Below are 13,677 nucleotides of genomic sequence, written 5' to 3' on the forward strand. Positions count from 1 at the left end.
TTGTAAGTGTGAATATCATGGTATTATGCTACTAAAAGGATTTTTTGCCTGAAACTTTCTAAATTTAAAGTCATCAAATTAAACCACTGTTGCAAAGAATTCTTCCTGCTTCACATCCCCAAACTATCACCTCAAAAATTCCATAGATGGGTATCTCTAAATCATCCAAGTCACCAAGATCCAAATTAAACAGTTCTAGTAGCTACAATGATCTTCCAGATTTTTCAACAAAATTAATCTCCCTAAAATTCTCATCCATTGAACCCAGTGTTACATCCTGGTATAAAAAACTCCCCTCCCAGTCTTTCAAATATCTGCTTCCCAAGTTCTCACTTCGAGACTACATCCCTTACTCTTCTAATAATTCAAATAAATGTTTCCCCAACAATATACTATCCTAACCGTATTTTTAGATGTTGACATTGTAAAGTTCCACCTGAACCTACTTCCAGTTAGCTAAAATGGACTTATAAGTCACTTTTGGATAACTGACTTAGTTACAAATATACTTTTTTAAAAGAAAGCGTATGCTGTAGATCCAAGTCATAATCACTCTGGAGAAAAGAACTTTTGTGAGAAATTTGGCAATAACTCACCATAGACATCTGAGGGTCAGGAACTTTTACTATCTCAAAGCTTGTTAAAATTGGAGATGACTCATCACCATCCTGGATTATAGTGTAGTAAGTTAAAAAAAAATAAACAAAATTTAACCAAATGGTAAGAAATAATACATGATAATGTACACTCCAAAGCATTTTAGTTCTATTTAATGAACATTATTCCTCCCTTTTAAAAAAGCATCTTCTTTCAACTGCAATTTAAAATACATATCCAATTTTTACCTGTTATTGCTAATGAATATTTGGGGAAAAATAAAATCTAACAATAAAAAACTTGTTATAGTTTTTAGATATATGAGGTCTAAAAATCAGTAGATTGTTTTTGTCAGTTATTTTTAACTCTGCTTATAACCCTAGTGGGCCAAAATAATAGTATCCTAATTTTCAAACTTACAACTAAAAACCACAAAGTATGATTAAATTATGGCACAAGGGATGTGTTGCATCATTTGCAAAAAATACTAAGTAGATGTTGGTAACTTTCAAATTACCACAACTGAGTTCCATTCAAAGAAGTTGGATTTTAAGCGAGGTGTTAATGTTACCTGAAATTTATACATAGCTAGAGACTTAGCAGCATTGCTTCTACTCAATACAATGGAAACTTGAATAAGAAGAATTAATCCATCAATTCTTAAGACACAAAGCTGCTTTACTTTGTTGGTATTATCATTTTTGGTAATTCAGCATAGTAAATGTCACTGCATACATACCAGAAAATGGTAAACTAATTAAGATCAAAATTCATTTCCTCACAACTGTATACCTCGCATCAAGCTTTTCTGTCAATTTCCAAATGCTAGTATTTCCAATGTTAGATACGTGCAGGCAAATCAGGAGAGAGTGAAAGAAGGGAAGTACCGGGACTTGACTTTAGTTCAGTAATTGAGTCTTACAGAAAACCACAAATTCCCACAGCCGTTGTTTAACAGGCTGGTTCTCAGTCACAACACCAGAAAACACATTTATCAGCCCAACTGTGACAAGTAATCTTCACTAAGGCTATCTGTCACAAAAGACAGGTGACAAGAAAGTCTATTTCCATTAGATTCAATACACTGGCCCAGCAATCTTTACACTAAGTGGAAATATGACAGGGTAGGTAGACAGGCATTAATTTATGAGCAATTTTCAAGAAGCAGCAGAAAGAGGTCAAGAACCTTTTCAAAAACACTTGAAATTCTTCCAATTTTTATTGTTATTATTTCATCTATTATCAAAGTTGTCTTTCAAAAGATTCTTCAAATCTCTTATGCTTCAAAGCACCATTAGCATGTTTTTGCAATACAAACCCTATATGGAGGAGAAATAATACTTTTTCATTACACATAGTGTAAGATGTAAAATGTTAGTTTATTAAAGTGACAAATTGTATTTTTGCAATACAAACCCTATATGGAGGAGAAATAATACTTTTTCATTACATATAGTATAAGATGTAAAATGTTAGTTTATTAAAGTGACAAAACAATTTGACTCACCTATATTTCCCCTTCTTTTTAATGTAGCTTTTCTAATGAATTAATAAGCAATGTTAGTCTATCTCCCTAACTTCTTTTTACCAAAGACTATCCTTTTCAACTAAAAGTTAACTTTTCCTAACCTTTTACTAAAGGGAAGGGATACAAGCTAAAGAGAAAAAAATGTGTTAACTTGAAAGTTACCAGAAAAATGATCATAAATTAACTACACAAACCCTAAAACTCCATTACGAAAACTTCTTTCAAGTAGTAACTTACATTTATGAAAAAATGTATATTTTAAAAAATCACTATGACAGCTTTAATAAATAACACTAAAGCATAAATATAATTTAGAAGTGTTGCTTCTAATAAACAAATATATTGCATATAAGCTTAGCTATATACTAGAAGAAATATTATTCCATTATGCCATGTATCAAAAGTCTGTCCTCACTCATACTGATTTAAGCACCTGTCTAAAATTATTTCCACAATAATACCCGGTTTATGCGATTCTGAACTACGTGTGCAATTATTTCTATAGTGCTTAAATTAAGACCCTTCAACAAGCATTTAAGGCACAGATATTTTTCAAGTAGTGACATATCAAACACAAAACTACTTTCTTTTGGATAATGAGCAGACCAGAGCCAATCCATTAAATGCATACTTGTTATCACTCAGCCTACTGAAAACATTTTTTTTTTAAATTCTGCATTTATTACATAAATACATATTTAGGAATTTTTTATAAGCATACATATGTTAGGCTCACACATTATATATACAAACTCAAATAGTAAATATGCCCTTAATTTTCAACAGCTTATCACTTAAAAACTGATTCCCTTTTTATTTTTCAAATGAATACTAATTGTTAATAAAGCTATTACTTTAATGTCCTACTTGCCAATTTGCAGAACAATTAATCAAAAAGTTTTTAATCTGTTGCATATTTATTGAATTCTGGAACCCAGAACTGCATTACATGAATGATAGGCTTTTGTAATCTTGTTGTAGCTGTATGATCTGATTTGTGTATTTACAAACAGCTGCAGCTGACAGCTGTCTGCTGCCATCCTGCAACCAAATAATTCATCTCAGCAGGTACAACAGTAATTTTTTTTAATGTTTCCCCTCCCCTCTACTTCAGAGACCATAAACAGTTCCAAGGCAAATACCTTTTCATAATAAACAATACCATATTCCTTATCATCACACTTGACACATCGAAACTCAACCATCAAGTACATGAAATTAGAACTTCGTTTCTCACTCTAAAAAAAAAAAAAAAGATTTTTATGAAAAATCTTGATCTTCAACATTGTCTTAAAGGATCAGTACATATCATTATTTCCAATTCACTAATACATGATCTCTCAAGTACAACTTAAAATATAACAAATATTTATTCCATTATTATAAACAACCTTCACAAGTTCTTCACAACTTACAAGTGGTCTTAAGATAACTAGAAATCATTTGTAAATTTTTGTCAATATACTTGAAACATATTGGGAAATAGTTCCTCTCTCTCCAACATAACAACAAAAAAGGAAACATGTAACAAAGTGAAAATAAAATGAAGTCTAAAAGGGTGATAAGTCTTAAACCAGTTTTTAAAATGGCTTTAAATCATTACGTGTAAAATCATAAAGGTCTAAAGAAATCACTTAAATTGTTCAGCTTTATGATACATATAATAGTCTAATTATGGTAATGGCAATGCTCTCCTACCTTTTAATGAGTGGGGGTAGAAAAAGTAAGTACGATTGGACAAAGTAAGCCCTAACACTGCCTTTTCTACACCAAAGGCTATCTAAGTTAAAGAACAGAAAAACATAAGTAAACATTTTGATTTAACTATTTTAGGAATGTGACTATTATAAACATTTAAAGAAGTAAACTTTTCTTCTAATTTCAGTAGATGAGAGTGTATTATGAATAAATTTAGAAAAAATGCCCAGTTTATTCATACTGAATATAAACAGCTAAACCAACTAATTTCTTTTTTTAAAAATGAACAATAGTAGAATTTAACTTTTATTAAGCGTTCATTATAAAATTAAAATTTTCTCTTTCAACCCAGTAAAAATCATTCAGAGAATATAAAATAAGTCAGTTATGCCCTGTGGTGATCACAATAAATTAGGCATATCACAAAAGTTGACATTCCTCTCTGCTAATGTGATTAAAATAATTGTTCTTTCTACTCTCTAGACACAGAACGTTAAGCCACACATCTAGTATTTCAGTGTAAATATATAGAAAAGAAAATTTTGTTCTAACTTTTGGAAAGTTTCATGGAAGCCATCTTTAAACATATTCTAGACCAATAAACAAGATCCAGAAAGAAATAAATTACTTTGAACCATGTAAGCTGCAGAGTCCTCTATGTAGTATACACACAGTATCTTAACTGGGGACAGGGATTACTAAGAATGACTTAGGGTAACTGAAGTAAAGGGCAGCACTATTTCGGAAGAATCCAACACTGAACTGAACCTAAACATAAGCTGCCAAATGGAGAGAGAACACACCAGTGAGGTCTCAAGCTTAACAGTGGCTTCACTTGTATAATACAAGTACACTTATGATGTCCACTGCCTTCTTCATGGTTCAATATAACATTAAAACATAAGAAAAACAGATATTCCAAGTTTTCCACTTATTAACACAAAACTCACAATTACAGGCTATTCTCAATGCTCTCACATTTATGAGATAACCTGGCAACAAAAGTGCTTCTCAAAAAATCCTGACTTAGACATCGGGGGAAGATATTTAGGGGGAGCAGGGGAAAGAGGGATACAACCCACCTCATTTATCATTTCTATTTCTCTAAATGTCAATCTGTCCAGCCAATCTACTTTCACCATGTGTCCTTGTCGATGAGCTTTAGTGAGCTGTGAATAAATTAAGAAAATTTTCACACAAATTTCACAGAAAGGAGGATTAAAAATAGTAATTATCATCAACAGGATATTGCAAGTACTAACTAATGCAATAAGACAATAGATTAAGAGAAAATAAATGGTATACAAATGGTGAAGAAAGAAAACTGTATTTGCAGATGACATGATCATCTATGTAGATTAAACAAAGAAAGGTCAAAAACTCCAGGAACTAATAAGCAATTACAACAAAGTTGTAGGATATAAGGTTAACACAGAAAGTCAATCTCTTTTCTATATACCAACAATAAACAAGTCAAATTTGAAATTAAAATCCAGTATCATTTACATTAGCACCCCCCAAAATGAAACTGGCATGAATCTAACAAAACATGATCTCTATGAAGAAAACTAGAGGGACGCCTGGGTAGCTCAGTTGGTTAAGCAACTGCCTTCAGCTCAGGTCATGATCTGGAGTCTGGAGATCGAGTCCCAAAACGGACTCCTTGCTCAGTGGGGAGCCTGTCTCTCTCTGTCTGCCTGCCACTCTGCCTGCTTGTGTGCGTGCGCTCTCTCTCTCTCTGACAAATAAATAAATGATAAAATCTTTAAAAAAGAGAAAACTATAAAAATCTGTGGAACAAAATCAAAGAACTAAATAAATGGACAGATATTCTGTTCATTGATAGAAAGACTCAAAACTGTCAAGATGTCAGTACTTCCCAACTTCATCTATAGAGTCAGTATAATCTCAGTCAAAATCCCAGCAAGACATTTTATAGATAACAATAAGCTGATTCTAAAGTTAATATGGAGACACAAAAAACCAAGAATTGCCAACACAATACTGAAGAAGAACAAAACTGAAGGACTGACACTACCCAACTTCAAGACTTAATATAGAGCTACAATAATCAAGACAGTTTGCTTTTGGCAAAAGAATAAACAAATAGATTAATGGAGCAGAACATAAAATCCAGAAATAGATCCCATAAAAAGAGTCACCTGATCTTTGGCAAAGAAGCAGGGGCAATATAACGGAGTAAAGACTTTTCAACAAATGGTTTTGGAACAACTGGAGTTCCCATACAAAAAAAATGCATCTAGACACAGAACTTATACACAAAAATTAAGTCAAATGGATCGTCTAAATGTAAAATGCAAAATTATTAAACTAGAAGATAACAAAGGAGAAAATCTAGATGAACTTGGGTATAGGGATGACTTTTTAAATGCAACACAAAGGCACAAGCCATGAAATAAATCACTGATGAGCTGGACTTCATCAGAATTAAAAACTTCCGCTCTGTGAAAGACAATATTAAGACACTAAGCCACAGATTAGGAGAAAATATTTGCAAAAGACACACCCGATAAAAGACTGCTATCCAAAATACACAAGAACTCTTAAAATTCAATAAGAAAATAAGTAGTCTAAGAAAAATGTGCCAAAGAATCTTAATGGATAGCTCATCAAAGACACATAGAGGGGCGCCTGGGTGGCTCAGTGGGTTAAGCCTCTGCCTTTGGCTCGGGTCATGATCTCGGGGTCCTGGAATCGAACCCCACATCGGGCTCTCTGCTCAGTGGAGAGCCTGCTTCTCCCTCTCTCTCTGCCTGCCTCTCTGCCTACTTATGATCTCTCTCTCTATGTCAAATAAATAAATAAAATCTTTAAAAAAAAAAAAAACAGAACAAAGAAGACACATAGATAGCATATGAAAAATATGTCAAGGAAATGCAAATTAAAGATATCAATAAAATAGCCAAAATCTATAGATACCTACAACACCAAAGGCAGATGAGGATGTGGAGAAAACGAAGTTTCACTGATTGCTAGGAATTCATTGCTACATTGGGAATGCAAAATAGTACAGCCCCTTTGAAAGACAGTGTAGCAGTTCCCTACAAATTAAATATGTTCTTTTACCATACAATCCAGGAATTGCATTCTTTGGTATTCACCCAAATGAGCTAAAAACATGTCCACACAAACGCCTGCACATGGATATTTATAGCAGATTTATTCAGAACTGTAAATTTTTGCAAGAATTAAGATGTCCTTCACAGGTGAATAGATAAATATGGTACATTCAGACAATGGAATATTATTCAGTGCTGAAAAGAAAGGTGCTATCAAACCATAAAAAGACATGGAGGAACTTAAAGTGCATATTACTAAGTGAGAGAAGCCAACCTGGAAATACCACGTACTATGTGATTCCACCTATATGACATTATGGAAAAGGTAAAACTATGGAGACAATAAAAAATAATCAGTTGCCTGGGATTAGGAGGAAAAGAATAATAAATAGGTGGAACAGAGAATTTTCAGGGCAGTGAAGCTACTCTGTATAATACTGTAATGATGGATAAGTGTCATTATATGTTTGTCCAAATCCAAAGAATGCACAACACCAAGAGCGAACCCTGGGGAAAACTGCAAACTTTGGGTGATTATGATGTGTCAATGAAGATTCATCAATTATAACAAATGTACCACTCTGGTGGGTATTGCTGATAATGGGGTACACTATGCAGGTATGAGGACAGAGGACATATGAGAACTCTCTATGCCTTTCCCTTAATATTGCTGTGAACCTAAAACAGCTCTATAAAAATAAAATCTTTACATGTCTAAAAAAAAAAATTGGTAATGTCACCTTCACATTTGATATATTTTTATATGTAACAAACCATATACAACTATCAGGATAAGAAATACAGCTGGCTAGACTAATCATTATATTTTTTAGAAAAAACAACTTAAAAATTTCCTTTAAAGGTCCACAGTCATTTAAACATATTAAAAAATAATCAAGGCCTTCCTAAAAGTATCTCCATTTCTCCATTTCTTATATTTTGATTATAAAGAGAGAGATTTATAATAAGAACAGTTTCTCAAATGGGAAATAAACTACTTTGTCTATTTCCTTCCCAGCTCTGAATCTTAAAAAAATTACAAAAAGTTATATACAGTAAGGCATTTCTCTGAGGCCTATAATTTAATACTCTAAGATTTAAGGGCATAGGTGTGCAAGTGTGTTTTAATTTTAAGAAGCAGTGATTAAAGGATTAACAATAAAAAAGAATTAGTAGTAAGAAAGTAAAAATTTCTGGAGTTGCAGTTGGTACAGCTCTCCAAAGATCTTACATACCGATCTACCCTTGGTTTCAGAAATCAAGTAATATATTCGCTTCAAACCCACAGAGAATTCAAGACAATTTCCAAGGTGCTCAAACTGAAACAAGATTTTTGTCTTTGAAAGTGTAATTTAAACACAGCATTATTCTTTTTCAAGACATTGTTTTCATTTTAAATAAGCTCACAGAGGGCGCCTGGGTGGCTCAGTGGGTTAAGCCGCTGCCTTCGGCTCAGGTCATGATCTCAGGGTCCTGGGATCGAGGCCCGCATCGGGCTCTCTGCTCAGCGGGGAGCCTGCTTCCCTCTCTCTCTCTCTCTGCCTGCCTCTCCATCTACTTGTGATCTCTCTCTCTGTCAAATAAATAAATAAATAAGCTCACAGAATAAAGCAAAACTGGGCGGCAAAGCCTAACACAATAGTTTGTATTTATCTGTTGCCTTCCTTTCCATTATATATGTTACGATGGTATTCCTACAAGGATGCCAAACATTTCTATCAATTATTATCTCTCAAAGAACTAAAAATCTTCACCAGCAATATTCTTTATCTTCTTCAACTAAGGAACTCTCATCACAACTATGTGGTCATACTATTTCAGAAGTGAAAAGAGTAACTTCATACAAAAGTTTGACAATTACTGGGGGCATGTGGGTGGCTCAGTGGGTTAAACCTCTGCCTTCAGCTCAGGTCATGGTCTCAAGGTCCTGGGATTGAGTCCCACATTGGGCTCTCTGCTCAGCAGGGAGCCTGCTTCCCTTCCTCTCTCTCTCTGCCTGCCTCTCTGCCTACTTATAATCTCTCTGTCAGATAAATAAATAAAATCTTTAAAAAAAAAAAGTTTGACAATTACTGTAATATAAAAATATCAGCTTAAATTTCTTCCAAATAACTAATTCCTTTTCACCTGAGGTAATTTCTTTTTTTTTAATATTTTTTAAATATTTTATTTATTTGACAGACAGAGATCACAAGTAGGAAGAGAGTCAGGCAGAGAGAGAGGAGGAAACGGGCTCCTGGCGGAGCAGAGAGCCCGATGCGGGGCTCGATCCCAGGACCCTGGGATCATGACCTGAGCTGAAGGCAGAGGCTTTAACCCACTGAGCCACCCAGGCACCCCAACCTGAGGTAATTTCTAAGTGAAAAAGAATAAGGAAACATAATTGCTTAGCATACTTCCTCATACAAAACAGGGACTAAGCATTTTGTTGGCTCTGGTTGAAGTTTAAACAAATACACTGCCATTGTGGAAAGAGATCAAGAATTAGTCACAAGTAAATCAAAAGCACATTTGACAATGTGACCTAAAGGAAGGGATACTAGAGTCAGAGCCAGAAGACCCAGGTTCCAATCCTAGCACTCCATTTTCCAACTCATTTTTTTTTTTTTTTTAAGATTCCATTCATTCACTTGACAGAGATCACAAGCAGGCAGAGAGGCAGGCGGAGAGAGAGAGGAAGGGAAGCAGGCTCCCTGCTGAGCAGAGAGACCCACGCGGGGCTTAATCCCAGGACCCTGGGATCATGATCCAAGCCAAAGAGAGGCTTTAAGCCACTGAGCCACCCAGGCACCCCCAACTCTCATTTTTTAATTGGAGTATACTTGACATACAACATCACATTAGTTTCAAGTGTACAACATAGTGATTCAATAAGTCTATACATTATGCTATCCTCACCACATTATGATATGCTACCAGTCTAAGTCTGTTGTGTTTCAACCCACATCTACAAAATGAAAGTATTAACTTCTATTCCTAGTCACAAAATTCAAAGAAGAAAATTGACGTAAAATACAACACGTAGTAACATTTCCTGTAGTTCATGAAGAATATTCTTGCTCACTTTGCAACATGTTCCAAACTGGTTTTTAAAATTACCATGGCTCCATATTACATGTTGTGCTTTTATGAACACAAGTAACAGTAAAAATTAGTAGGTAGACTTTATATGACTAGACATATATATCAAGAAGGAAGAGAAAAATAACATTTATTTACATACCAAATTTTTGGACCTTTTTATAACATAATCACACCATACAGTAGGTAGTTCTGACCCCAATTTGCAGGCAATTATCAACTACTATAATGAAGTGGGAGAACAAGGATTTAAATCCCAGGTCTAGGTCCAAGCTCCATCCACTAGTTTTGCTACCTTCTTTAGTGATGCACTCTTAGGAAGAGATTCAAGTTCAACTAATTTCTGTAATGCATTAAATACTAGTTTCCTATATATGGTTGAGTAGTTGATTCTACACCAGCTACCTTTGAGAAAGAATTAGCAATAGCAAATTAAGTTTGGGTGTGGGAGAATATAGTTGGGCCCTTTCTTTCCCTTACTGAATCATCAGACAAATCATAAATTTTCTGAGGTCATTTTCACTAATTCCAAAATTCATGTTTTCTGTTAATACATTTTACTTCTTATGCAGCAAAGTCCTAGCTTATCCATTTGAAGACTAAAGATGACCATTCTCAACTTTATAAATAGCCACGAAAGAACATCAGGGTCAAGATGGTAGTACCATAAACTGGTAAGGCCACTCTGGAGGACACGTTTAAATTATCCTGGACAGGGGCACCTGGATGGCTCAGTTAATTAAGTGACTGCCTTCGGCTCCAGTCATGGTCCCAGAGTGCCAGGATCAAGTCCTACATAGGACTCCCAGCTCCATGGGGAGTCTGGTTCTCCCTCTGACATTCTTCCCCTCATGCTCTCTCTTTCTCTCTCTCAAATAAATAAAATCTTTTTTTTTTAAGATTTTATTTATTTATTTGACAGACAGAGATCACAAGTAGGCAGAGAGAGAGGAGGAAGCAGGCTCCCCGATGAGCAGAGAGCACGACACTGGGCTTGATCCCAGGATCCTGGGATCATGACCTGAGCCGAGAAGGCAGAGGCTTAAACCCACTGAGCCACCCAGGCGCCCCAATAAATAAAATCTTAAAAAAAAATTATCCTGGATAAATGCACATTTGTGCTTCATTATTTGCAATACAGAAAATTTAGTCATAAAGAAATGTATGGTACACATACACTATGGATTACTGTATACCTGGATAGGGAAAAAAATCAAGGTTTCTGTTGAAAGCACAAGTGACTGCAAAAGAAGAGGTACCACTTATACTGTTATACTGTTATACTGTTTACAAGTTTGTCTCCTGAAAACTTGACCCTGAGATTGAGAGAATTTCTAGATATTTCTGCTTGAATTAGTTTTATAATTTCTGCAGAATTGGGAAGTTGTCACTCACAATGTCTACTAGCCACCTGTACTATTTATCTACCACTATGTAACAAAGCACTCCAAAACTGAGTGCCTTAAAACAATAATCAGTTTCTTATTTCTCATGATTCCTGGAGAAGTCAAGAAGCCATCTTCTTGTGGGATATCTAGATTTTTTTTTCCTATTGGCCTAACGGTCTCTCATGAGACCACTGTCATTTTGGTGGCTAGAGCTAGAATGTCCAAGATAGCTTCACTCACATTTCTAATACTTTTGTGGGAAAAGGCGGGTTCATCTGGGAAGTCAGGGTGGTTGGACTCCTCTCTTTCTGCATGTATGTTCAGTGCTGCTCCCTCTCCAGGTCGCCTTTCAACATAGGCAGTCCAACAGGATACCCAGACCTCTTACATATGGCTCACTGTTCCCAAAAGTGCAAAACAGAAGCAATCAAACTGTCTTAAGGTTTAAGCCTGCAACAAGCATAGCATCACTTTAGATGGGCTGTATTAGTTAAAAAAAAAAAAAAAAAAGTCACAGAGCCCCTACAACCCAACAATTGCACTACTAGGTATTTACCCCAAAGATACAAATGTAGTGATCTAAAGGGGCACAGGCACCTCAATGTTTATAGCAGGAATGCCCACAATAGCCAAACTATGGAAAGAGCCCAGATGTTCATCAACAGATGACTGGATAAAGATGTGGTGTATATATATATTATGTGTATATATATATATACACATACATACACATATACATACAATGGAATATTAATCAGACATCAAAAAATGAAATCTTGCCATTTGTAACAATGTGGATGGAACTAGAGGTATTATGCTAAGCCAAATAAGCTAATCAGAGAAAGGCAATTATCATATGATTTCACTCAATGTGTGGAATTGAACAAACAAATCTGTAAAACCCAAATAACAGCATGTCCAAGATACTGCTTCAAGTACCAACCATGTACTGATAGACTTAATGGGAAGGCAGAAACAATGTATTGCGGTCTTGGATGTTCAATACAAGTGCTGTACTGTATATCAACTAACCATAACTGGGAAAACAAACGTCAAACCTGACAGTTATCTGTGGGAATATAGACTTCCATGATCACTGCAACTCACAGATCATCTCTCCTTATATGTCTTACTAGATAGATTCATATTTGCCCTATTAGACTATTAGCTTCTTAAGCACTAGAGCTATAATGGATGATAGAACCCAGCACACATTCACTCAATGAGAATGTTTTGAAAGGCCTTCTAATGTAAAAGGGGGACAGATGGAAATCAAATGTTTCTATACTTCAGAATTTTGCTTAAACTTTGGAGAAAGGATGGGAAACATGGTATTGGGGGGAGGGGTGATACTCAGAAGGAAGCTGGAGAAAATGATTCATGCCCTTGGGTCACTTTTCTTAGAATTTATAAACCCTCAATGTGATTACATATTACTTGATTGCTACTGTAAGCTGCAAACTTCCATTAGGCCCTCTGTGCTGGAAGCAAGCACAGAAATGTTGAAAAAGAGATGCAAGTATCCTGCCCGCACAGAACTTAAAGGTAAGACCATAAATGACCATATGTGTATCTATAAATTGAAGCCATAATATAAAAGCACTGAACAGAATGCTGTGACACAAAAGAATGGGGGATCTTGAGAAGGTCTCTCAAGAAGATAACATTCAAGCAGAGACCAGAATGATAAAAGAATCAGCGAAACCAATAGAATATCTCCCAGGCAAAGGAAAGAGTTTGTCTGTCGGCCCAACAGTGACATTCATGTGCCAAGGGATTAAAGACAGATCAGATGGTAGTCCTCAGTAAATATTTAATTAAATAAACCAAGTTCTCTTGAAGGTGGAGGGTAGAAAGATCTATATATATGCTTACTTGGAATCACCATTCTTGAAGTTAATCATCATTTAGATTTTTCCTTATAGTAGACACTACACTTAAAGCCTAAAGAAGAAAAAGGAGAAGTAATAAGAAGGACTGAAAAATAATGTTTATTTATTACAAGTCTGCACAGAAATCTGTAGTGAGGTAAATGGGGAGAGGAGGAGAGGAGGGGAGGAAGAGACTCACTGACTCAAAAGGAAAATGCAGAGAAATGATTTCTGCTTTACAAATATTCCTTCGCCGGTTTCTTCCATATTCACATAGCTATTCTATCTTTACAAAAGACATCAATCAACATGTATTTATCAAACAATACCAGACACATGGCCCAAGTTCACAGATGCTATGAAAAGGGGTTATTCTTATTTGTTAAGAGATGATATGATTGCATAAAAAGTTTAGTGTCTAGGTGTGAAAATGA

The 13,677-nt window shown here is 35.1% G+C and overlaps 1 protein-coding gene across 1 annotated transcript in view; it reads right to left on the reverse strand.

The window, feature by feature from the left end:
* Positions 1-13,677, reverse strand: part of PIK3C3 (phosphatidylinositol 3-kinase catalytic subunit type 3) — a 153,870-nt gene that overhangs the window by 105,874 nt on the left and 34,319 nt on the right. Inside the window, exons 5-7 of the mRNA XM_047697611.1 lie at positions 4,906-4,992; positions 3,268-3,363; positions 597-668 (exon numbers count right to left, since the gene is read on the reverse strand). Coding sequence (XP_047553567.1) covers positions 597-668; positions 3,268-3,363; positions 4,906-4,992 — 255 coding nt within the window. The remainder of the gene's footprint in view (positions 1-596; positions 669-3,267; positions 3,364-4,905; positions 4,993-13,677) is intronic.

The sequence above is a fragment of the Lutra lutra genome, chromosome 12 (genome assembly GCF_902655055.1).
Source record: "Lutra lutra chromosome 12, mLutLut1.2, whole genome shotgun sequence".
NCBI lineage: Eukaryota > Metazoa > Chordata > Mammalia > Carnivora > Mustelidae > Lutra > Lutra lutra.